Source organism: Malus sylvestris, chromosome 16 (genome assembly GCF_916048215.2).
Source record: "Malus sylvestris chromosome 16, drMalSylv7.2, whole genome shotgun sequence".
NCBI lineage: Eukaryota > Viridiplantae > Streptophyta > Magnoliopsida > Rosales > Rosaceae > Malus > Malus sylvestris.
This window is the reverse complement of record NC_062275.1, coordinates 1,645,126-1,669,039: the sequence shown is the minus strand read 5'-3', so window position 1 is coordinate 1,669,039 and position 23,914 is coordinate 1,645,126. Positions and strand designations below refer to the sequence as shown.

General features: G+C 37.1%; 4 protein-coding genes and 2 pseudogenes across 4 annotated transcripts; 5 read left to right on the top strand and 1 right to left on the bottom strand.

The window, feature by feature from the left end:
• The first annotated feature begins 790 nt into the window (after positions 1 to 790).
• Positions 791 to 2,111, top strand: LOC126606301 (MLP-like protein 329). Its single transcript, XM_050273672.1, has 2 exons — positions 791 to 1,079; positions 1,607 to 2,111. Exons 1-2 carry the CDS (start codon positions 872 to 874, stop codon positions 1,873 to 1,875), a joined length of 477 nt encoding a protein of 158 aa, XP_050129629.1. The 5' UTR covers positions 791 to 871; the 3' UTR covers positions 1,876 to 2,111.
• A 147-nt stretch (positions 2,112 to 2,258) lies between these two features.
• Positions 2,259 to 3,154, top strand: LOC126606308 (rapid alkalinization factor-like). The gene has a single exon (XM_050273678.1). It carries the CDS (start codon positions 2,703 to 2,705, stop codon positions 3,048 to 3,050), a length of 348 nt encoding a protein of 115 aa, XP_050129635.1. The 5' UTR covers positions 2,259 to 2,702; the 3' UTR covers positions 3,051 to 3,154.
• Positions 3,155 to 4,729: 1,575 nt separating this feature from the next.
• On the top strand, positions 4,730 to 6,775 carry LOC126606312 (MLP-like protein 329; annotated as a pseudogene).
• An 8,178-nt stretch (positions 6,776 to 14,953) lies between these two features.
• Positions 14,954 to 15,521, top strand: LOC126606310 (rapid alkalinization factor-like). The gene has a single exon (XM_050273681.1). The coding sequence runs from the start codon at positions 15,048 to 15,050 to the stop codon at positions 15,393 to 15,395; it is 348 nt and encodes a 115-aa protein (XP_050129638.1). The 5' UTR covers positions 14,954 to 15,047; the 3' UTR covers positions 15,396 to 15,521.
• A 786-nt stretch (positions 15,522 to 16,307) lies between these two features.
• Positions 16,308 to 22,293, bottom strand: LOC126606298 (tyrosine-protein phosphatase DSP3-like; annotated as a pseudogene).
• A 161-nt stretch (positions 22,294 to 22,454) lies between these two features.
• Positions 22,455 to 23,693, top strand: LOC126606303 (MLP-like protein 43). The gene is made up of 2 exons (XM_050273674.1): positions 22,455 to 23,028; positions 23,125 to 23,693. Exons 1-2 carry the CDS (start codon positions 22,842 to 22,844, stop codon positions 23,403 to 23,405), a joined length of 468 nt encoding a protein of 155 aa, XP_050129631.1. The 5' UTR covers positions 22,455 to 22,841; the 3' UTR covers positions 23,406 to 23,693.
• The last annotated feature ends 221 nt before the right edge of the window (positions 23,694 to 23,914 follow it).

Here is a 23,914-nt window from a genome sequence, read left to right as displayed (position 1 = left end):
ATCCTCTTATATATATACGTGTTGAAATGTCTCATCAAGTTTGCTGGTTTTTGTGGTATTTTTCGTGATCACTTGGGTCTCTTTGATGCTTTAATACAAGATTTTTTTGGCATTGTTACTGCTTTGGAAGTGAAACTTAAAGCTATTATTCATGTTATTTATATTGCTTTCGAAAGGGGTTAGCAGCATTCTCTTTGAAATGAGTGTAATTCTTGTTTGGCAATGCACCATAGTTTATCGGTTGATTTGACAAATTACTATACCATTCTCTCTTCCATGCATGTTCAGTTTTCTCACGTTAATCGGGAAGGAAATCATGTAACAAATTGTTTAGCAAACTATTATGTTGATCATGTTAGTTTTCATTATTTGTGTGATTCTTATCCGTCATGTGCAGTTGTGACTTTTGCTCATAATCTTTCGGTGTTTCCAAATTCTTGTTTCTCTTAGGAGTTGTCTTAATTGATTGTTGTTTCAAATAGTTTTCTACTTCTTGTTAGGGCTAGGCTTCATGTCCCCTCTAACTTATTATATATATTTTTTTTTCTTCTTCAATGTATTCAAAATAATGTCTTGTTCCATGATAATAATGCGGAATGAAATTGACATTTCTTCTTTTAATTAAAAAAAAAGAAAAAAGTTTTATTCTGGTAGGTGTGTAGTGGTGATAAAATTTTACGTGGAAGATCCACTCTCACATTGTTATCATTTAACTGTTTAAGTGATCGGATAATATCCACATACTGCCTCCGTAACTATAACATGGCTTTATATATAAGAAGTGGAAACCTATAGGTTTGTATACGTCTCCTACAATTCCCCAGACTTACACTATCGTTATTCACATATTATAAAGAACAAATAAAATAAAATGGCTGTGAGTGGAGCTGGTACTTGCAAGCTGGAGACTATGGAGGCTGAGGTAGAGATCAAAGCCAACGCTGATAAGCTGTACAAATTCATCAGCAACCAGCACTATGACTTCCCCAAAGCAGCCTCTGATAAAATACACGATGTTGCAGTACATGAAGGTGACTGGGAAACTTCTGGCTCTGTCAAACTCTGGAAATATACCATAGGTAATATTTAAATTACAAGATGACGCTAAATGTTTAAATTACAAGAAATGATTCAACAAAAAAAGAAATACAAAAAATGTTAAAGAATCTCTGGAGATCGTCCCTCTCCCGGGTGCCGAATTTTGTTCTGTCGTAGCTTTATACAGCCTCCGCTGTGTAAAAGATAGTGAAACGAAGCCCTTTTGGGGCGAATGAAGATGCTTACTCCGCAAACTTGTGGAGGTGGTAGTGAGACTGTGAGATTGCATGAAGGAGCAAGCAAATTACAACCAAACATTGTTAAGGTTATACTTATGACTAACATTTTTTTTTTTTAATACCACAGACTAACCTGCTGCAAAATAATTAGGCATGCTAACTTGAAACCTAGCAAGCTAGGGGTTTGCGTTACCTCATATATATGTACTTTTAGAATTAAAAATGACAAGACCACCATGCACCATAGGGTTTACATTACCACACGATGAATATTTAAAGGATCGGACCATGGATAGCTGTATAATTATACTCTTCCATGTGACGTGTAGATGGAAATGTCGAGACTTACAAGGAAAAGGTGGAAATAGATGAAGCAAACAAGCGGGTGAGTCTTACAGGGTTGGAAGGATCACATGTGCTGGACAATTACAAAAGCTACAAGATCATTTTCCAGGTCACTCCAAATAGTGAAGGAGGTTCTGTGAAAATTACTTTAGAATATAAAAAACTCAACGAGAACGATCCGCCTCCACAGAAGTACCTCAGCTTTCTGGTCAATGTCATTAAAGATGTTGATGCACATCTTATCAAGGAATAAGCGCCAAGCACAAGATTTATGCATACATACGATATGGAACATTGAGTAATATTACTATCTTCAAGAATAAAGGCCTGAGAGCTGAGCAAGCTAGTTAGCACTGTTGCTTATTTCGGTTTCTGATTTGGTTTGTCCTTAATTCTATGAGCAAGAATGAATTGAGTGTGATATTATTATAATGCTGATGTTGTAAACAAGTTCAATCTATTGGCATGCTTATATTTTTTCGAGAACAACTTAGTTTTTTAACTAAAGTCTCAACCTTGTACTGATAAAAGAGCTTTTAGCAAAAACACTTAAGAGCAGAAACATCCCGGAAATCTCTACGAGCATATTTTGTAGTAGTTGTTGATTTTGTTTTCTTGTTAGGTTTTGAATAAATCACGAATTATTTCAATTTCAGCTGTCTTTATTGCAATTGGAATAAGGTTGAATTAAAGCATGTCAATTAAGTAATTACCTCCTTAAAGAAATCAACATCCAATTTTTATTTAACCAAATTTAAATGTCACAGTCTTAATTTAATTAGGAATGTGATTGTGTAAATCCTTATGGAATTGTATAATATCTTTTACATAATGTCCTATTTTAGATGGATTACTTGAGAGACAAGGATTTTCCCTAACTCCTATGAATTACTTGAAAGACAAAAATTTTCCCTTTTTACTATACTATAAATAGCACAATAGGGTGAAAGAATATACACATCAAAATTTCACCGATTATCTCTTCTCTTTCTTGCCGCCCCCTCTCTCTACCTCTGTAATTAAACAGGCGTACAACAAAATACAAGTTGGCAGCTAAAAACACAGACCGTACCAAAACCTATGGCTAATTCCTCTGCGATTATCTTTTCGTTGATTTTCGCGGCCGCTCTGGTCATCTCCGTTGATGCAGGCGGCGATCATGGGGTGAGCTGGGCTCCAGTGAGACCTCGCTGCGAGGGTTCTGTAGCAGAGTGCATGGATGATCGTGATGATGAGTTTGGCATGGACTCGGAGATTAGCAGGCGCATCTTGGCCACCTCACGAAACATAAGCTATGAAGCGCTGCAGAGAAACACTGTTCCTTGCTCTCAGAGAGGTGCTTCCTCCAACAACTGCAAGCCGGGTGCTCAGAATCAGAGCAACCCCTACAACCGTGGATGCAGTGCTAATGCTCGTTGCCGGAGTTGATCAACGCGGCGTAGCATGTTTTTCAATATTTAGTCACTTTCATTTAATAGAACATGTTGTTAATTGTAATGAAACTTTATATTATGCTTTATCTTCTGTTTCAATCCCAACTTCAATACGAAAACAAAAAAATCCCAACTTCAACACATTCACAAAAAAATTCTAATAAGTTTCCATTAGAAATTTTGAAATTTCTTGATCAACTTGGTTATATTCTTTCACTTCAGAATCAATCCTAATATGAGAATCCGAGTGTAGCCAAGTTTGAATCCCCCTTCTCTTAGTTTGAATTACTGAATGTGGTCTAATGTTGGATTAGACTAGACTATCGCTAAAATATAAAAAAGGAAAGCTATCTTAATAACTTTGTGTGTATTTTTTCGTATTCTCATGCCTAGATTAACCAGAATCCACCCTTCAAGGGCTATCTTTATATTTCAATTTCAGACTTAGAGTCTGCATTAGAAAATATTCTAAATCATGATTTTCATGCGTTTACTCACATTACAATAATTAAGTACTTAAAAAATGAAGAATTAGATTTTACTTTCATTTGATGAGTACGAATTAGTATTAGATTTTATTCCAAAATTTGAGTATGAATTAGTATTGGATTAAAAAAATTGAGTGGGTGCTATCAAATTTTTTATTCTCCAATATTTGGTAAATACTGGAGTATTCCGTAATTGAAATTTAATTCCACTCTATTATTTCGATTACCTTTACGTAAACGTGATGCAATTCCTCCAAAATTGAGTATTAACGCTTAAAATTGTAAGGTTAATAAACTTAATTAAATTACTTTAGATTGACTAAAATTAATGAACTCGAAGAAGTAAGTGGTTACCTCCCAAAACGAGCTACATCCATTGAAAAGATCTGCATGCAGAAAAGGAAAACTTTCTGAAAGTAGGCATCAATGATTCAGCTTTGGTTGATTCCAAAAGAGTAACCGGAACTCCACATTATTGTTTGCATCTAGTTTTATTTTGGAAGCCAATACAGCCTCTCTTTTTTTGTGTTTGGTTGCACGTATGTCAAGATAATATAAACCACTGTTTCGAATAACTCGAAAGAACCCTTAATTTATCACTAGTTAAGATAATATGAACCTAACTTAGTATTATCCCTATATAATATACAAACAACACTTCCGCATGCCAAATCAAAAGATCTTAAGGAAAATTAATGAAAATTGCTTGAAAATTTTGAGTTTTAACAATAAGGACAAAATAAAGAATAAAGTGAATAGTACTAAGATTGACTTTTTAATGTAAAAATATAATTTTTTATTAAAATGAATAATACCAGAAATTTTTCATTAAAGTTCCCAAGATCTTAATGCTTAATTAATATCATACAATCATTCACTCTAATAATACTATGGAGGTAATGTTGATCAATCATTGTTCTCACGTGTTGATATATGTCTCATCAAGTTTGCGGGTGCTCTTAAGTTTGGTAGGTGTAATAATAAAACTCTGCGTGGAAGATCCACAGACACAATATTATTATATAACTATTTAATTAAGTGATCGGATCATATCCACACGCTGCCTCCATAACTATCAGTTTATAACATGTTAATTTACAACTTTGCGACTCTATATAAGAAGTTGAAACCTGTAAGTTAGTATACGTCTCCTAAAATTTCCCCAGACTAATCACATGTTACTAATAACAAATAAAAGAAAATGGCAGTGAGTGGAGCTGGTGCTTGCAAGCTGACTGTGGAGGCTGAGGTAGAGATCAAAGCCAACGCTGATATAAGTTGTACAAAGTCATCAGCAACCAGCACCACAACGTCCCCAAAGCAGCCTCTGATAAAATACACGATGTTGCAGTACATGAAGGTGACTGGGAAACTTCTGGCTCTGTCAAGCTCTGGAAATACACCCTAGGTAATATGAAATTAATCACCCTCCTCTCTCCTCCTAACCTAGTTAAACTAATAATTAATTTTGTTAAATAAAAAGCGACGGGTGTTACATCATGACTCTAACATTCTGTTTGGATGAGAAAATTTAAAATTACTATGAAATTTTATTTCTAGAATTTGTAAATTTTCTTGTTTGACTAACTTAAAAGAATAATATAAATTCAATATAGAAGAAGTAACCTACGTCGCGCAAAGTAGTTTTGCACGACGTAGGGACCTGCGTCGCGCAAAACTACTTTGCGCGACGTAGGTTACTTCTTCGTCGCGCAAACCCTTCCGTCACTGCCTTGGCGCGACGGTTGGCGCGCGACGAAGATTCGTTGCGCTAATGTTTGCGTGACGATTTTTTGACTTTGCGCGACGAAGGACCTGCGTCGCGCAAAGTGTTTTTTTTACTAGTGATAACACCTATTTACATGATTTTTTTTAGTACATCGATATTTTTACACTAAGGGGAGGGGGAGTTCGGCAAAGCCACACAATGGGTAGCCTAATTTGGTATCAAATTCGTCATCAACAAGATTCGAACCTATAACCTCTCACTTTCAAGTGAAGAGAAATACTACAAGACCGTAGTACTGAGTGACTTATTTACATGAAATTTAAACTTGGGAATTGGAGGTCTCAAATTCTCCCTTTTTTCACGAGGAAATTCTAAATTTCTATGTTTATGAATCTAGACAAGAGAATTGGTGCATGTTAATTTATAAATTCTAAATTTTGTCAAAAGTCCAAATTTATTTCCATCGTTCAAACATTGTGAGGCTAAGCTCACCTCTTTCCCTTAATGTAGATAATATTGTTTGTTAAAAAAAGTTGTATAATAATAATGTTACGTTTATAGTTAATACTGTAACATTATTATTATTATTATTATTATTATTTTTTTTTTTTTTTGAATAACACAAACTAACCTGCTATGAAATAAACATGCTAACGTGATATGTATATGTACGTATAAGATTCTTCTAGAATTAAAACTGAAATATATTGACCAGGCCATCCATGCGCCATTAGGTTTGCATTACCTGACGATGAATATATAAAGAATCGGATCATGGACATGAGAGAATTTTTAGTGTGCTCGGAACATGGATACATAAATTATATTTCATTATATAAGTGAAAAGACACTTGAAAATAATTTTCATTCGTTTGTATAATAACATGTGTCGTACCACCTAGTGTTCCGAGCATTGAAAAATCTCTCCATGAATAGATGTATCATTGTAATTTTCCATGTGACGTGTAGATGGAAATGTCGAGACATTCAAGGAAAAGGTGGAAATAGATGAAGTAAACAAGTGGGTGAGTCTTACAGCTCTGGAAGGATCACATGTGCTGGACAATTACAAAAGCTACAAGATCATTTTCCAGGTCACTCCAAAGAGTGAAGGAGGTTTTGTGAAAATTACTTTAGAATATGAAAAACTCAACGAGAACGATCCGCCTCCACAGAAGTACCTCAGCTTTATGGTCAATGTCATTAAAGATATTGATGCACATCTTCTCAAGGAATAAGTGCCAAGCACAAGATTTATGCATACATATGATATGGAACTTTGAGTAATTTTGCTATCTTCAAGAATAAAGGCCTGAGAGTTGACCAAGCTAGTCCGCATTGTTGTTTAGTTCGGTTTCTCTCTTTAATTCTATGAGCAAGAATGAACTGAGAGTACTATCATTATAATATTGATGTTGTAAACTAGTTTAATCTCTTGGCATGCTTATATCATTATAAAATTGATTTATCAACGTTGTTTTAATAAAAGCGCTTTTAGCAAAATTACTTGCAGAAACAACCCGTAAATCTCTACGAGCATATTTTCTAGTAGGTTGTTGATTTCGTATTCTTGGTTTGAACAAATCACGAATTATTCTAGTTTCAGCTTTCTTTGTTGCAATTAGAATAAGGTAAGGTTTGGTACTGCTTAAATTATTTTAAAAGCTGGGATGAAAAAAAATTGGAGTACAATTTGTGTTTGGTAACTCTGCTTATTTTAAAAATCACAGGTCATTATAAGCTGAAAAGTGGCAAAAATCAGAAGTTGCATTTTTGCTGCTTCTCAAAACCAGCTTTTATTTTTTCAAGAAGGCGGGTGAACAGTAGATTTTAATGAAACTTTCACAATCTCAAAAATACGCCCCTCCGTTTCTCCTTCTCATTGGGTTGAGATCGAATCTTCATCGTTGATATTCTTGTTTTACCAGATTTTAATTTTCGAAATCGAAATCTGATCAGAGTATTTTTCAACTCGTCGTTGCATTGCAGACCAGGAAACAAATCCAAAACCCAGTTGTCAAAAAAGTTTTCAATCCAAGATGCACAATTTCACACAACAGATCTTCATAGCAAGCTCCTTCTACAACTCCAAGAGGAAGGTGGGAAAGTGATGGGGAAAGTAGTGGATGACAGAGGAGATGGGTGTTTGTGAGAGCTTGCAGACGCCATGGATGGTAGGGGAGATGAAATTGGGAAACTAGTGGTAGTGGAAGTTATATAACTAGGGGGAAAAAAGGTAGAAATCTCAGTCTCAGAAATTGGAAGATCGATCTTGTCGATGATCTTGAGGTAAATGAGAATGAACTTTTGGATGATGTGTGATAACAGAGTTGCGGAAGTAGAAATCAAGAAACCCATCGACAAGGAAGAAGAAAGAAATAGAGAAAAAGAGAGATAGAGAGAAAATATTTTTGTATATTGATTGTAATGAATACAGAAGACTTAGTTACATGGTGGTGCAATCTCCTATTTATAGTAAACATAGTAGCTTATTGACTAAGCTAACATCTCAACAATGATCTCACACGATTATGACATTTGTCAATACAGGATAATGCCATATGTCTTTTATCATATTCAATACCCCCCCCTCAATCGCAACTGGGGAACCCAGTTTGAGATTGAGACAATGATGTAAGAAAACAGGTCCATGAAGTCCTTTTGTAAGAATATCAGCAACCTGATCTGCAGAAGAAATGTACTCCACTTGTAAATCTCCTTTTTGAACCCGTTCACGAACAAAATGAAAGTCCGTATCGAGATGTTTAATTTTGGTATGAAAAACAGGATTAGAACACAGAGCAATAGTGGAAACATTATCACAATGCAAAAGTGGGGGAGAAGGCAGAAACACTTTCAAATCTTTAAGAATCAATCGAATCCAAGCTATTTCTGCAGTAGCATTGGCTAGAGCTTTATACTCGGCCTCTGTCGAACTTCTTGAAACACTACCTTGTTTTCTAGACTGCCAAGACACTGGATTTTGTCCCAAGAACACCATATATCCTGTTGTGGGCCTTCTGGTATTGATATCCGATGCCCAATCAGCATCACTAAATGCAGTGAGATCCATAGTATCAGCAGATGAATAAGTAACACCACACTCAACAGTCCCTTGTAAATACCTCAGAATGCGTTTGACTAACTCAAAATGTACATCAGTAGGATTGGACATGAATTGATATGCATAATTGACAGCAAACGCAATATCAGGCCTGGTAAAAGTAAGATACTGCAGTGCACCCACTAAACTTCGAAAAATAGTAGGATCAATGAGTGGAGTTCCTTCATTTCGCAATAGTTATGTATGAGGTTTACAAGGAGTAGGAGAAAGCTTACAAGTAGTCATACCCGCCTTTTTGATCAAGTATTTGGCATATTTCGATTGAGAAAGAAACAAATCGCCATTCACTTGGTAAGTAATCTGTAATCCAAGAAAAAATGTGAGAGCCCCCATATCCTTCATATCAAATACCTCTCCAAGATTGGAAATAACTTGTTGAACCAATACTGAATCAGATACAGTGATGATTATATCATCAACATAGAGAAGAAGAATAACAATTGCATCACCTTAGGTCTTGACAAATAAACTTGTATCTGATTCGGAAACCACAAAACCAAGAAAAGGCAAGTATGTTGTAAATTTAGAATTCCATGCCCGAGGTGCCTGTTTAAGGCCATAAAGGGACTTAATCAATTTACAGACATAATCAGGATGAGATGAATCTGTAAAACCTTGAGGATGCTTCATGAAAACCTCTTCCTGCAAATCTCCATGGAGAAATGCATTTTTAACATCAAATTGCCTTAAAGGCCATTTATTTGTAGCAGCTAAAGCAAGAACAATCCGAACAGTACTGTGTCTGACCACTGGACTAAAAGTTTATTCATAATCCAAACCATGTTCTTGACTGAAACCTTGAGCTACTAATCTCGCCTTATACCTTGATATCTTGCCATTCTGATCTCGTTTGATCTTGTATACCCATTTACTGCCAATGACATTCTTGTTAGTAGGCATTGGAACAAGTTCCCATGTTCCTTGTTTATGAAGAGCATTGAATTCCTCTTTCATAGCCTCTCTCCATTATTCACAAGTAACAGCCTATTTATATAATGATGGTTCTGTAGGTTCCTTAATATCAAAGACAGCAGTGAAACCAAGACAAGGAAAAACACTCGAACCAAATGAACTGTCAGAAGATTCAAGAGATGTACTAGCTGAACATGCAATGTAATCTTTTCGAGAAATGGTTCTCGTCTTCAATCTTGTTTGCATTGGATAAGTTGACAAGGATAGAGGAGAAGCAACAATATTGTCATCATTAACTGGTACATTAGCATAAGTAACAGGATGGGAATGTACCTCAGGGTGAGGCAAACTTGGGACAGGCAACAGGGCATGTGAAGATGCTGATGAAGAGAGTGGAGTAGTGGAATTTGATGAAGCCTGTAAAGAAGATGAACTAGCAGATGTTACTCTAGAAGATGAGCCATTGTTATGTGCACAATGAGAAGTATGTACTGCAGAAGATCTAAGTAGACCAAAATCGTGATGATCACCCAATTCTACCATACTAGCTGAATTTCCAGATTGAACAGAAAATACATAAGGAACAATGATGGGATGGATCGTAGAAGAAGATGAAACATCATGTCTGCTTTGAACTATGCATGGTTTGTGAAAAGGAAAAAACATGCCTAGAGATAAACAACCTCTTTCTGGACCTGTGATAGCAGACCACACCTTTGTAACCCAACATATATCCCAGAAAAACACACTGTTCAGTTCTTGGTTCCAATTTATTCTTTACATAGGGTCTAAGATAAGGATAAACTGCAGTCCCAAACACTTTAACAGAATGTAACACAGGATGACTTCCAAAGAGTTTAAAATAAGGAGAATTCATGTCCAGAGAAGAACATGACATTCGATTTATGAGAAAGATAGCATGAATACATGCATGTGTCCAGAAATTATGAGGTAACTTAGCTGAATTCAACAGTGTGATTGCAGTCTCAATTATGTGCCTATGTTTCCTCTCAGCCATCCCATTTTGTTGAGGGGTATAAGGACAAGAAACTAAATGTATAATACCTCTAACTTTCAAAAACTTCTGAAAATTTGAACTCATGTATTCACTTCCTCCATCAGATTGAAAGTATTGTACTAAGGTTTTAAAATGGTTCTGAATAAAGGCATAAAACTGCTCAAAGACTGATGCAACTTGAGATTTATAAGTCAAAGGAAAGAACCAAGTAAACTTAGTAAAGTCATCAACAAAAATCACATAGTATTTATAGCCTTCAATTGATACAACCGGAGATGGTCCCCATACATCACTACAAACCCTTTCAAAAGGTCTTACAGAGATATGAGAACTAGAAGAAAAACTTTGTCTAGACATCTTGCCACTTAAACAATCACTGCATACATGTTGATTTTTATCAGACATATACACAATCTGAGAATGAGAAAGCATACTATGTAACACTGCATTACTAGGATGACCTAGTTTATGATGCCATAGGGAAGCTTGCACTAATTTCCCAAGATAAGCTTTTGGAAAAGATTCAGACTGTCGCAATTGATTGTGCTTGAAGAACAAACTCTTTGGTATGTAATATAGACCGCCACTACTCCTTCCTCTCATTAGAATTGCCCTTGTTGCCTTGTCCTGCACCCAAAAACCAAATTCATCCATGATTACATAGCATTTGTTATCCTTACACAAGGTATAAATGGATAATAAACTAGCTGCAAGATTAGGAACATGTAACACAGTAAGAAGATTCAAAGTTTTAGAAGAAGTGTGAAGAGAATTGGAACCAGTATGTTTCACTGGAAGACATTCTCCACTTCCAACTGTGATTTGTTGATCTCCTTCAAATGGTGTGACAACATTCAGATCATGAATGTCCCCAGTCATGTGGTGGGTAGCACCAGTATCCATAATCCAGGCTTGGTTTGCATTAAAATCAGAGGAAGATTGAGCAGTCATAGCAGTCAATGTTGCAGGTGGATTTGCTCCTTGATATGCATAGTTGCTTCGATGGAAACAATTAAGAGCAACATGGCCTTTCTTGCCACAAATTTGACACTCAGGAATACCTTGATTAACCATAGGCTGCTGTTCATTTCTGTAATAACAGTTGGGAGCAGTGTGCCCTCTCTTACTGCAAATTTGACATTCGGGTATCACATGAGATTTCTGTCCAGTATTGCCATTCCAATTGTTCCATGAAGAGCCCCCTTTACTGTTTGAACCACTGCTACTAGAAAAACTATTATTTCCATTGTGTCTGGTATTAAAACCCCAATTGAATCTTGATCTGGAATTATACCGAGAACCATTGGAACCACCATTATTACTATTAGGTCTATGAGACTTATATTGCTGAGGAATATGTGCTTGATAGAAGTTCCCACTCGAATGACCCCTTGGATTAGAGATGTTGTATTGCCCCACAAAACCATAGTTTTCAGTAGAATGAGAACTAACTTGACCACCTGAGTTCGAAGACTCTCCATGATAAAACTGCCTCTCATTACTTGTATTGTGATCATGAAAACCATTATAGCCACCAGAATTCGAAGACTCTCCTTGACAGTACATTCCAGCTATTGGATAATGAAGAGAACTTGGTAAATCTTCAGCAGTCCTCTCAGCACTGAGCAACTGTGCTCGAAATTCTTTAAGAGTAAGTGGTGTTTCTGGCAACAATTACAGTACGAATGATATTATACTCAGAAGGTAAACCAGCTAGAGCAGCCACTATCAAATCATTATCAGAAATCACTTCCCCTGCAGAAAGCAATTGATCTTTCAAATTCTTCAACCGAAGCAAATATTTCTCAATATAATCGGACCCTTTCTTGATTGTATAGAATTCAGTCTTGAGATGATTAATGCGAGCCCTAGAAACTGTAGCATATCTATCAGTAAGATTAGTCCAGGCTTCAAATGTAGTCTTACTACCAACAACATATTCAATAGCCTCATCACCAAGTATGGCGATGAGTAAACTCAACAAAGCTTTATCAGTTTTAATCCATTCCTTATAAGCTTGTGTGAGTTCTTTAGTAACACCACCATCCAAAGAAATCAGATACTTAGGCGGACAAACATTAGTACCATCAAAATGATCGAATAGATCATACCCTTCAAGCACAGAACAGAATTGAAATGATCATTTGGCAAAATTGTCTTCTTGCAAACGAATGGTAAACATGCCTAACAAACCATCAATCTTAAACGAAGACGCCATCATGAACCACAGAATCAATACACACCAATTCAACAATAACCTTCAAGATTTACAAAATGAACCTGGCTTCGTGCCCCAAAGTTTTCTCAACAATCTGGCTTCGTGCCCTAACTTTTCAATTATCTCAGAACTCAACAAATATCAACAATTGGAAACAATTTTCAAGAGTATGGCATTATGCCCTAACATTTCTTGCTTATACAATCAACAATTGTCCAATATACACTCAAGAGAACACCAATTTTGCATGATCAATTTCACCGGAAAAGACAATCAGCTTCGTGCTTAAGAATGGCTTCGTGCCTTGAATTGAAATCAACAAAGTATGAATTATAGAGGAATAAGAACAGATACCATCAAATCTTCAAAGAAATCAGCATGAAGATGAGATTGAAGTACACCGACACGGCACCGACGAACAGAAATCTCCACCACCTTAAAAAAATTTCTAACTCCCTTCACAAGACCATCCACCGCTTTGAATTCCAGCATTAATTCTGAAGATCGAATTGAGAACTTGGCTCTGGATACCATGATAACAGAGTTGCGGAAGTAGAAATCAAGAAACCCATCAACAAGGAAGAAGAAAGAAATAGAGAAAAAGAGAGATAGAGAGAAAATATCTTTGTATATTGATTGTAATGAATTACAAAAGACTTAGTTACATGGTGGTGCAATCTCCTATTTATAGTAAACATAGCAGCTTATTGACTAAGTTAACATCTCAACAATGATCTCACACGATTATGACATTTGTCAATACAGGATAATGCCATCTGTCTACTATCATATTCAATAATGTGGTCCTTAGAGTGGAGGACGCTAAACATGGGTCTTTATTTGCTTTTTAGTATGGGTGGGGAGTTCGTCAAATTCAGTCTGCATTGCTTCTATTTCCTTTCCCCGAACTTCTTGGGTAAAGAGAACTGATATCATCCGACCTTGAATTCCGTAATTGATAAATTACTTTAATAGATAAATATCAACTACTTCATTGAATTAAGCGGGCAGACTCTTTCTTAGCGAGGACAGTAGGAGGCCAATTCAAGATTGGTAATAGGGTAATCCTTGAGTACTCCTTTAAGCGGCTAGTGGGAAACTGCCCTATTCAAGTTATAGGGGGAAAGCTCTTCGGCTAGATCTGATCCGGAAACAGCCTACGCTTAGTGTGATCCTGTCTGATGACCAACGGAACGCTAACGTATCGGATCTGAAAGTCAGATGAAAAAAAAAATTAGGCGAAAAGGATGACTCTAGAATTATAAATGGGATTTGGAAAATGGAAGAGTTTGGATGACTCGACAATTATAGAGATTAAAAAATAAAAAATTATATATTAAATTTAACATTATATCATTTTTAGTCATTTAACATAATCATAGCAGTTTTATATAAAATTTTACCAAGCACTTTAACACTGATTTTTTTGCTAAAAGCACTTTTACAAAAAACTTTACCAAACACTCTACCGCTTTATTTCACAGCAGAAGCAGTTTTTTTTTCAAAGCACAGGAATACCAAACTAGCCCTAAGGCTAATTAGTGCAAGTCATTTAAGTAATCACTATGGAGCCAAAAGTAATCACAAGGCAACACGTGGATTTTTGGACAAAAGAAGACAAAAATACCCTTGAGGTACAACGGCATTCCTACGTGCGAGCAGCGGGCAATTATCCTTCAACCAAATCAAACGTGCCCAAAATAAGTAACAAATTCAAAGTTATTTCATCCATCCTCATTCTATATTTTCCACAAGGTATAAATTACATAACCCCCAAAATATTTATTCCAAAAATGTGTTGATTAACCAATCAATGGATTAATTGCCTAATTAATCCATTAAATCACACATTAAACCATAAGTTACACCCTATGCCCTATGTATTGGCTCCCATTTTCACCAAAACCTAGGTCCAACACACTTGCAAAATTCTCAATACTTTCTAAACACTTTTCTCTCTAAATTCTAACTTTGGCATCAGAAGTTCTTCGGCCAAAGCTCCCCCCCCCCCCCGGCGTTCATCGTGGGCGCGTGAGGCTCTTGGCCTTGATCCTAAGGTGTTAATTGTTTTGTAGGTGCAATTTTGTCCAAGATCAATAAGGGAGAAATTTGCATCCACAATCACCTCCTTGAAGAAATCAGCATCCAATTTTTCATTTAATCAAATTTAAATATATCAAAGTCCAAACTTACTAGGAATGTGTGTAAAAAATCCTTATGGGACTGCAGAATATCTTGTAGATTGTGTCTTATCTAAGATGGATTACCTGAAAGATAAGGATTTTCCCTTCTTACTACTATGGATTAATTAAAGAACAAGGACTTTCCCTTTTTTATACTTTTTACTACTATAAATAACACAATGGAGTGAAATAATATACACATCAGAATTCACCAACTCTATCTTCTCTCTCTTGCCGCCCCATCTGTCTCCCTCTGTAATTAAACAGGCGTACAACAAAATACAAGTTGGCAGCTAAAAACACAGACCATACCAAAACCTATGGCCAATTCCTCAGCGATTATCTTTTCCTTGGCCTTCGTGGCCGCTCTGATCATCTCCGTTGATGCAGGCGGCGATCATGGGGTGAGCTGGGTTCCAGTGAGACCTCGCTGCGAGGGTTCTGTAGCAGAGTGTATGGATGATCGTGATGATGAGTTTGGCATGGACTCGGAGATTAGCAGGCGCATCTTAGCCACCTCACGAAACATAAGCTATGAAGCTCTGCAGAGAAACACTGTGCCTTGCTCTCAGAGAGGTGCTTCCTCCAACAACTGCAAGCCGGGTGCTCAGAATCAGAGTAACCCCTACAACCGTGGATGCAGTGCTAATGCTCGTTGCCGGAGTTGATCACGCAGTGTAGCATTTTTTTCAATCTTTAGTCACTTTCATTTAATAGAACATGTTATTGTAATGTAACTTTATATTACGCTTTATCTTCTGTTTCAATCCCAACTTCAATATCTTCTGTTTCAACCTGGTTTTAATTTAAAATCAATCCGAATATGTGAATCCGAGTGTAGCCAAATTTGAATCCTCCCATGAATTTGGATTAGATTAGAATATCCCTCAAATATAAAAAGAAAAGATATCCTAACAACTTTGTGTGTACTTTATCTCATCTTCTTATGCTTGGATTAACTAACTAGAGTTGACCCATCAAGGGCGGACTATTCAGAAGAGGTAAATCCCTGAACGAAGAAATCTGACCCAGGCCGACCACAGTTGAAGGAGGGAAAGGAGTTCCAGAATCATGGTCCTATGACGTTCTATATTTCACCAAGATCAGCTCTAAATTTTTACAATTCTAACTTTTTGCACTAGGTTAGAGTACGAACTAGTATTAGAATTACTCTGTTTCAATTCTTGATTTTTATGTGGTTATGTGGAGTCAAAAAGTATTTGAGTTCTACTTTACATTGATAATTCAACAACTAAAAAATAAAATAAAAATAGAACAAAATATGTCAAAAGATTTCCTACTCCTAAATTTCTTTCATTGTATTTTTGACTTTCTGGATTCATAATTTTTCATTCTAATTTTTTAAGTAAACATGCACGTCATATATTCATAAAAATTTCCTACTCCTAAATTGAGGACTAAATTTATAAGCATGTCTAAATTTCGTGATTATGCTAAATCAACAACAACAACAAAATCACTCCCATACGTGGGACCCATCACTAAGCGAATGAATGAATTTTCATTATGGTACAACTAAAAGGGCATAAAATTTCAACACGTAAAAACTAAAACATCACCTAGGGTTTATGGGTTTGCAACTCTTGTTTGTACAACAACCGCCTCTTTCCGGAAGCATAAGCTTAATAATAATGGCGGACAATGCCGTGAAGGCATCCCCCCTGAGGCCCAATACGTCAAACGTCTCGATAAATCTCAAATCCGTCCCCCTAGATTTTTCGCCGGCAAACCGCTAGTACTCCTCTAACGCCAAAGACAAACACCAATTCTGAAATTTCCTCAGGCAACCCACCAGACAACCAGTCCGATGCTTGCCGCATTTGCAGTGGATCAACACCGGATGATTCTCAATTTCAACCAAAACTTTCAGTGCCTCGGAGATAGTCTCTGCTGGAATCAGCGGAGACGTAGACCGCTCCTTCTTGCCCTCGATTCCGAACTGGAAGAGCCGAATGCCTTGCAACCGAAGAAACTCCAAACTCTCCTCCGGGTAGGGCTTGTTGAATTGTAATCTTGTCTTGGCCCAAAGATAATGGATCTAGCCCATGCACAAAGAAAGATCCATGCACATGCTAGAAAATTCTAGCAAAGTTCAAATTGGTGGAAGAGTCTAGAAGAATGATGAGGATTCCACCAACATACAAGATTAGTGTAGATAATTCTAGCATAGGAAGGTAGTGGAATTGTCTAGATATATCTAGCATGATGTTTCCATGTTTCTCCAAGGTTCCATCCATGCCTATAAAAGGAGAAGGCATCCACACCATTTGAAACAACCAAGAGAGCAAGTAGTGCGAAGTGAGAAGAAGCAACAAAGCTTCTAAGAGTGTTTGAGTGTTTCCTCTTGTACTAGTTTGTGAGTGAATAAAAAATCTTGTGTAAAAACTTTGAGTGTTCTTTCTTTCTCTTGCCTATCAATTCTGCTGCATTACATTCTTGTTTGTGAGATAAACATCTCCAAAGTAGTGAAGTCTTTTTAAGCCCTAACAAAGTGGTACCAGAGCTATGGCTAGCAACGCTATGACAGCCTTCCAAGTTCCAGTGCTCGACAACAACAACTTCAATAATTGGAGTATCAAAATGAAGGCCCTTTTGGGAGCACATGATGTATGGGAAGTCATGGAGAAAGGCTACACTGAGCCAGAAGATGAAGCTACTCTGTCCCAACCCCAGAATGAGAGTTTGAAAGATTCAAGAAAGAGAGACAAGAAGGCTCTCTACCTCATCTACCAAGCATTAGATGACAATGGCTTTGAGAAAGTCTCGAGTGCAACCTCTGCCAAGCAAGCATGGGAGAAGCTTCAAACCTCTTACAAAGGAGCCGAACAAGTGAAAAAGGTTCGTCTTCAAGTACTAAGAGGTGAGTTCGAATCTCTACAAATGAAAGGGTTTGAATCAATCTCTGATTATTTTTCAAGAGTCTTAGCCATTTCCAATCAATTAAAAAGAAATGGAGAAAATGTTAGAAAATGTTAGAATTATGGAGAAGATACTACGCTCGTTGTACCCCAAGTTCAAGCACATTGTCGTGACGATTGAAGAACCAAAAAACTTGGAAGAAATTAGTATAGAGCAATTAATGGGTTCACTACAAGCATATGAAGAGAAACATAAGAAGAGGCAAGGGAATGATGAGCAGCTCCTCAAGACGCATGTCCAGCCAAAGAAGAAAGAAGAAAGATTGGATAATGAGATAAGCCAGTACGAAAGAAGTCGCGGTCGAGGTCGCGGACATGGACGTGGACGTGGTTGGAACTTCAACAATCATAACAACTATGAAAGAGGAGGAAGCTCAACAAATGGTCGTGGAAGAGGACGCTCAAACTTGAGGTATGAAAAATTTCAAGTTCAATGCTACAATTGTCAAAAGTTTAGGCATTATGCTTGGGAATGTAGAGCTCCAAGCAACAGGCCTGATGAGAAGGTCAATTATGTGAAAGAAGAGAAATAAGATAATGACATTGTGCTACTAGCATGCAAGAACAATGATGGAGACCAAGACTATACATGGTATCTTGACACCGGCGCTAGCAACCACATGTGCGGAAGAAGAAACATGTTCGTAGAGCTCAATGAATCGGAGAGTGGCAACGTTTCTTTTGGAAACGAATCCAAAATACCCATTAAAGGAAAAGGTAACATCCTTATTCCCCTAAAAAATGGTGGTCACCAATTAATTTCAAATGTCTACTACGTGCCTAATATGAAAAGCAACATTTTGAGCTTGGGTCAACTCTTAGAAAAAGGTTATGATATTCACATGAAAAATTATAGCATTTTTCTTATAGATGACAAAGGAAGATTAATTGCCAAGGTGAAAATGTCAAAGAATAGGATGTTTCCCATGAACATTCAAAGCAATGTTGCAAAGTGTCTCAAGATATGTTACAAAGACACATCATGGCTTTGGCATCTTCGTTTTAGGCATCTTAACTTTGGGGGACTGGAGTTATTATCCAAGAAGGAGATGGTGAGAGGCTTACCGTGCATCAGTCGTCCTGATCAAGCTTGCGAAGGATGTTTACTTGGGAAACAGTTCAGGAAAAGCTTTCCAAAAGAGTCAACCACAAGAACCCAGAAGCCACTCGAACTCATTCACACCGATGTGTGCGGTCCAATAAAACCAAGCTCTTTGGGTAAAAATAAATTATTTCCTTCTCTTCATTGATGATTTTTCAAGGAAAACCTGAGTGTATTTCTTAAAGTAGAAATCATAGGTATTTGGAGCATTCAAGAAGTTCAAAGCTGTTATAGAAAAAGAAAGTGGTTGCAAGATTAAAGCCATGAGATCTGATCGAAGAGCAGAATTCACTTCGAAGGAATTTCAAGAATTCTGTTAAGCCAATGGAATTCGTCGACATTTGACAGTTCCAAGATCCCCTCAACAAAATGGTGTGGAGGAAAGAAAAAATCGAACCATCCTCGACATGGCTCGAAGCATGCTCAAAAGTAAGAGATTGCCTAAGAAGTTGTGGGCAGAAGCTGTATCATGTGCTGTCTACCAATCCAATCGGTCTCCAACAAGAAGTGTGTGGGGAAAGACTCCGCAAGAAGCGTGGAGTGGAAGAAAACCAAGTATCTCCCATCTAAGAATTTTTGGAAGCATAGCCCATGTACATGTACCAGACGAGAGGAGAACCAATCGACGACAAAAGTGAGAAGTTCATCTTCATCGGCTATAACTCAAATTCAAAAGGCTATAAGCTGTATAATCCAAACAATGGGAAGATGGTAATCAATCGAGATGTGACGTTCGATGAAGAATGAGAATGGGATTTTGGCTCTCATACAGGTAATCTTCACTTCTTTCCTTAGTTTGAAGAAGAGAATGAACAAGGGATGATGGAGCAAGCAAGAAAGGTTCAACAAGAATCCACTACTCCACCTGCTTCACCAACATCAACCAATCATGGCAATTCACCAGCATCAGCATCATCAAGTGGGAGTCTAAATGAAAGAGAAGTACCACACATAAGAAGTCTACGAGATCTCTATGAGGTAGCTGAAAGACTTGATAATCCTACACTTTTCTGTCTCTTTGCTGATTGTGAACCAGTTGACTTCCAAGAAGCAATGCAAGATACTAAGTAGAGGAAAGCAATGGATGAAGAAATTGAAGCAATCCATAAGAACGATACATGGGAACTCGCTATTCTTCCGAAATGACACAAAGCCATCGGAGTCAAATGGGTGTATAAGACAAAGAAGAATGCCAACGGAGAGGTCGAAAGATACAAGGCGAGATTAGTGGCAAAGGGCTATAGTCAAAGAGCTGGAATCGACTATGATGAGGTATTTGCACCCGTTGCTCGGTTGGAAACTATACGATTACTAATTTCTTTGGCAGCTCAAAACAAATGGAAGATTCAACAAATGGATGTGAAGTCCACTTTCTTAAATGGAGTCCTTGAAGAAGAAGTCTACATTCAGCAACCGTCTGGCTATGAAATCAAAGGGCATGAAGACAAAGTTCTGAAGCTGAAGAAAGCCCTTTATGGGTTAAAACAAGCGCCACGAGCATGGAATAGTTGCATCGACAAGTACTTCCAAGAAAACAACTTCATCAAGTGCCATCATGAACATGCTCTCTACGTCAAAGTCAAAGATGAAGATATTCAGATTGTGTGCTTATATGTGGATGATCTAATCTTCACCGGAAGTAATCCAAGTATGTATGAAGAGTTCAAAAGAGTGATGACCAAAGAATTTGAGATGACCGACATCGGGCTGATGGCATACTTCCTAGGCATTGAAGTCAAGCAAAACGAAGAAAGCATTTTCATCTCCCAAGAAAGCTACACAGATGAGATACTGAAAAAGTTCAAAATGAACGACTGCAAGCCCATAAGCACGCTAGTGGAGTGCGGAGTCAAACTAACCAAGCATGACGAAGGAGAAAGTGTATATCCAACATTTTTCAAGAGTTTAGTTGGAAGCTTGCGCTACTTGACATGCACAAGACCAGACATTCTCTATGCCGTCGGATTAGTCAGTCGCTACATGGAGAATCCCACAACTACACACTTGAAGACCGCCAAAAGAATTCTCCAATACCTTAAAGGTATTATTAACTTTGGCTTGTTCTATTCAAGTTCTGATAACTACAAACTTGTTGGATATAGCGACAGTGATTGGGCAGGAGATTCCGATGATAGAAAAACCACTACTGGATTTGTGTTCTTTATGGGAAACACTGCATTCACATGGATGTCGAAGAAGCAATCGATTGTCACTCTCTCTACCTGCGAAGCTGAATACATAGCTGCTACCTCATGTGTCTATCATACAATCTGGCTGAGAAACTTGCTAAAAGAATTAAACATGCCACAAGAATAGCCAATAGAGATCTATGTCGACAACAAGTCTACAATAACTCTAGCAAAGAATCCAGTATTCCATGATAGGAGCAAACACATAGATACCCGCTATCATTACATAAGAGAGTGTATTGCAAGAAAGGATGTGCAAGTGGAATACGTGAAGTCACAAGACCAAGTCGCCGACATATTCACCAAACTACTTAGGCAAAAAGACTTTGTCAGATTGAGGAACACAATCGGCGTCACAAGACAAGATTAAGGGGGGATGTTGAATTGTAATCTTGTCTTGGCCCAAAGATAATGGATCTAGCCCATGCACAAAGAAAGATCCATGCACATGCTAGAGAATTCTAGCAAAGTTCAAGTTGGTGGAAGAGTCTAGAAGAATGGTGAGGATTCCACCAACATACAAGATTAGTGTAGATAATTCTAGCATAGGAAGGTAGTGGAATTGTCATATATCTAGCATGATGTTTCCATGTTTCTCCAAGGTTCCATCCATGCCTATAAAAGGAGAAGGCATCCACACCATTTGAAACAACCAAGAGAGCAAGTAGTGAGAAGTAAGAAGAAGCAACAAAGCTTCTAAGAGTGTTTGAGTGTTTCCTCTTGTACTAGTTTGTGAGTGAATAAAAAATCTTGTGTAAAAACTTTGAGTGTTCTTTCTTTCTCTTGCCTATCAATTCCGCTGCATTACATTCTTCTTTGTGAGATAAACATCTCCAAAGTAGTGAAGTCTTTTTAAGCCCTAACAGGGCTCGGGGCAGAGATAGATAATGGAACGGAGTTGAAGGGATTGGAGGAATGGGAAGTTTGACAGCTGCGGGAAGCCTGATCGGAATACGCCCTCATCCACCATCGAGAAATTGATGGGCGGCTCCAAAACGTTGTCGTTGTTGGTCATGGTCATGTTTTGCTGCTTCTGTTTCGAGTCCTCTTGTTCTTAATTAATTATACAAACTGATTATTTGTTAATTCGACGAAGAATGCATTTATATATGAAGCTGTAACTGAAATATATTAGCCAACGTAGTTTGTAAACGAACTAACTAGAATCCCTAACCGATCAGGACTAGGAGAAATTATAGAATAGAATGTTGTTGTTTCGGTTTGAATTTGGCCTTAGATTATAACTTTCAATTTATTTCCTAAGAAAAGGAGTTCGAGGTTTGGGTGAATTCGTCTTCCCCAGCCATAAATATTTAAACCTCAATGGTTGGGGGTCAATCGGATCATATATTTCGAGTAGTCGAAATTGAAGACAGAAAATTTACACTACAAAAATCTAATTGTACATTTATTGTAAGAATATTTTTCTTTTTAAATATAAATAATTATAAATACACACTTAAATTTTTAGGTGACAATAACATTTCTCTAAAAACAAATGGGTATCTTACTTTTAAAGATGCCCACCATAAAACAAACAAATTGTTTAGAAATAACATGTATAAAAGCATACAAACAGAGAAACGAACAAGATCGAAACATTTTGTCTCCAGCTATTTAATAAAACCACAAAACATTGTTTTCTTAGAAACGACGAGAGCAAACGAGGAATAATATTGATCAAGACATTCCACCATCCATCTCTACTGGGCAAATTGTTCGGTTCTAGTAAAATAATACAACTAACTCATTTTTTTTAGTGAATAAATACATCCATGTCTGATGGGCAAATTAGGTTCTTCTAAAGTTTTTGTTTCCCTCTTTTCTTCTATATAAGTGTAAGGGCCAAAGTCGTTTTTCCTTCAACTCTGGTACTAGTGGAAAATGTCAAATTCTAGCAAGGTGGAGACGAGTGTTGAAATCAAGTCTGAAGCAAACAGGTTCCATGAATTCTTCGCACGAACACCATACGAAATATGCAACATCAGCCCCGACAAAGTTCCGAGTCATAAATTACTTGAAGGTGAATGGGGTAAAGTGGGTTGTGTCTTCTTGTGGGATTATATTGAAGGTAAGTGTGGCTCAAAGATTGTTCTCTTACTGTATATGTCTACATGTTTTTTTGTGGATGAAGCAAGTAATTGATTTTGTGATGAAATGTTAGCAGATGGGAAACCAACTTTTTCCAAGGAGTTAACTGAAGCCATAGACGATGTAAATCATTCGGTGACTTTCACAGTGCTTGAAGGAAACCCTCTAGATCGATACAAGAGCTTTAAGATCACTTTACAAGTTACTCCAAAATTAGGCGTTCATGATGAGGGCAGCGTGGTGAATTTGGTCTTACAATATGAAAAGCTACATGATGGGGTTCCGGATCCCCAACTTCAGCTCCAGTTAGCTGTTGTTCTTGTTAAGGAGACTGATAATTTCCTCACCCAAGAATAAGCGCGTCTACTTCAGACCGATCATAATAGCAGTTTCACCCGTTTGGAGAATGCAAGTGTAAGAACAAGGCAGTTGGCTTGCCCGTACTTTTTACTATGAACAATACTTTGTCTCTGTGCAACTCTACTACCAGTTGGGCAAAGACAAGAGCAAGGGCAATACTGTTCATCAATATAATATACATATATATGCATACATACATACATATATATATATATATATATATGCTTTGTTTGGCCTTGTAAGTGTGATCCATGTTTGTTGGTATGTTTAATTTTAATTGTGTTATCTGCAAGTGTGTTGACCTTTGTAAGTTTATTTAAATATGTTTAAGTGTGAACTTAGTAAGTTTGTTTTTTTTAAATAAAACGATTGTCTAATTTCAAATACAAGGCAAAAGTATAGCATATTTGTAATGCCACTGCCCCGAAATATTTGTATATTTCGGGAAAATAATTATGTTAGGCCCAACCTAAAAACATAGCTAATTTATTTTCTTCTCTTGGATC

What these genes read in the sequence shown, in the direction of transcription:
- LOC126606301 (XM_050273672.1), top strand. Translation starts at nt 872, where the DNA reads ATGGCTGTGAGTGGAGCTGGTACTTGCAAGCTGGAGACTATGGAGGCT. An exon ending in ACTCTGGAAATATACCATAG is followed by an intron (nt 1,080 to 1,606) that starts GTAATATTTAAA and finishes TGTGACGTGTAG; the next exon opens with ATGGAAATGTCGAGACTTAC.
- LOC126606303 (XM_050273674.1), top strand. Translation starts at nt 22,842, where the DNA reads ATGTCAAATTCTAGCAAGGTGGAGACGAGTGTTGAAATCAAGTCTGAA. An exon ending in CTTGTGGGATTATATTGAAG is followed by an intron (nt 23,029 to 23,124) that starts GTAAGTGTGGCT and finishes AAATGTTAGCAG; the next exon opens with ATGGGAAACCAACTTTTTCC.
- LOC126606308 (XM_050273678.1), top strand. Translation starts at nt 2,703, where the DNA reads ATGGCTAATTCCTCTGCGATTATCTTTTCGTTGATTTTCGCGGCCGCT.
- LOC126606310 (XM_050273681.1), top strand. Translation starts at nt 15,048, where the DNA reads ATGGCCAATTCCTCAGCGATTATCTTTTCCTTGGCCTTCGTGGCCGCT.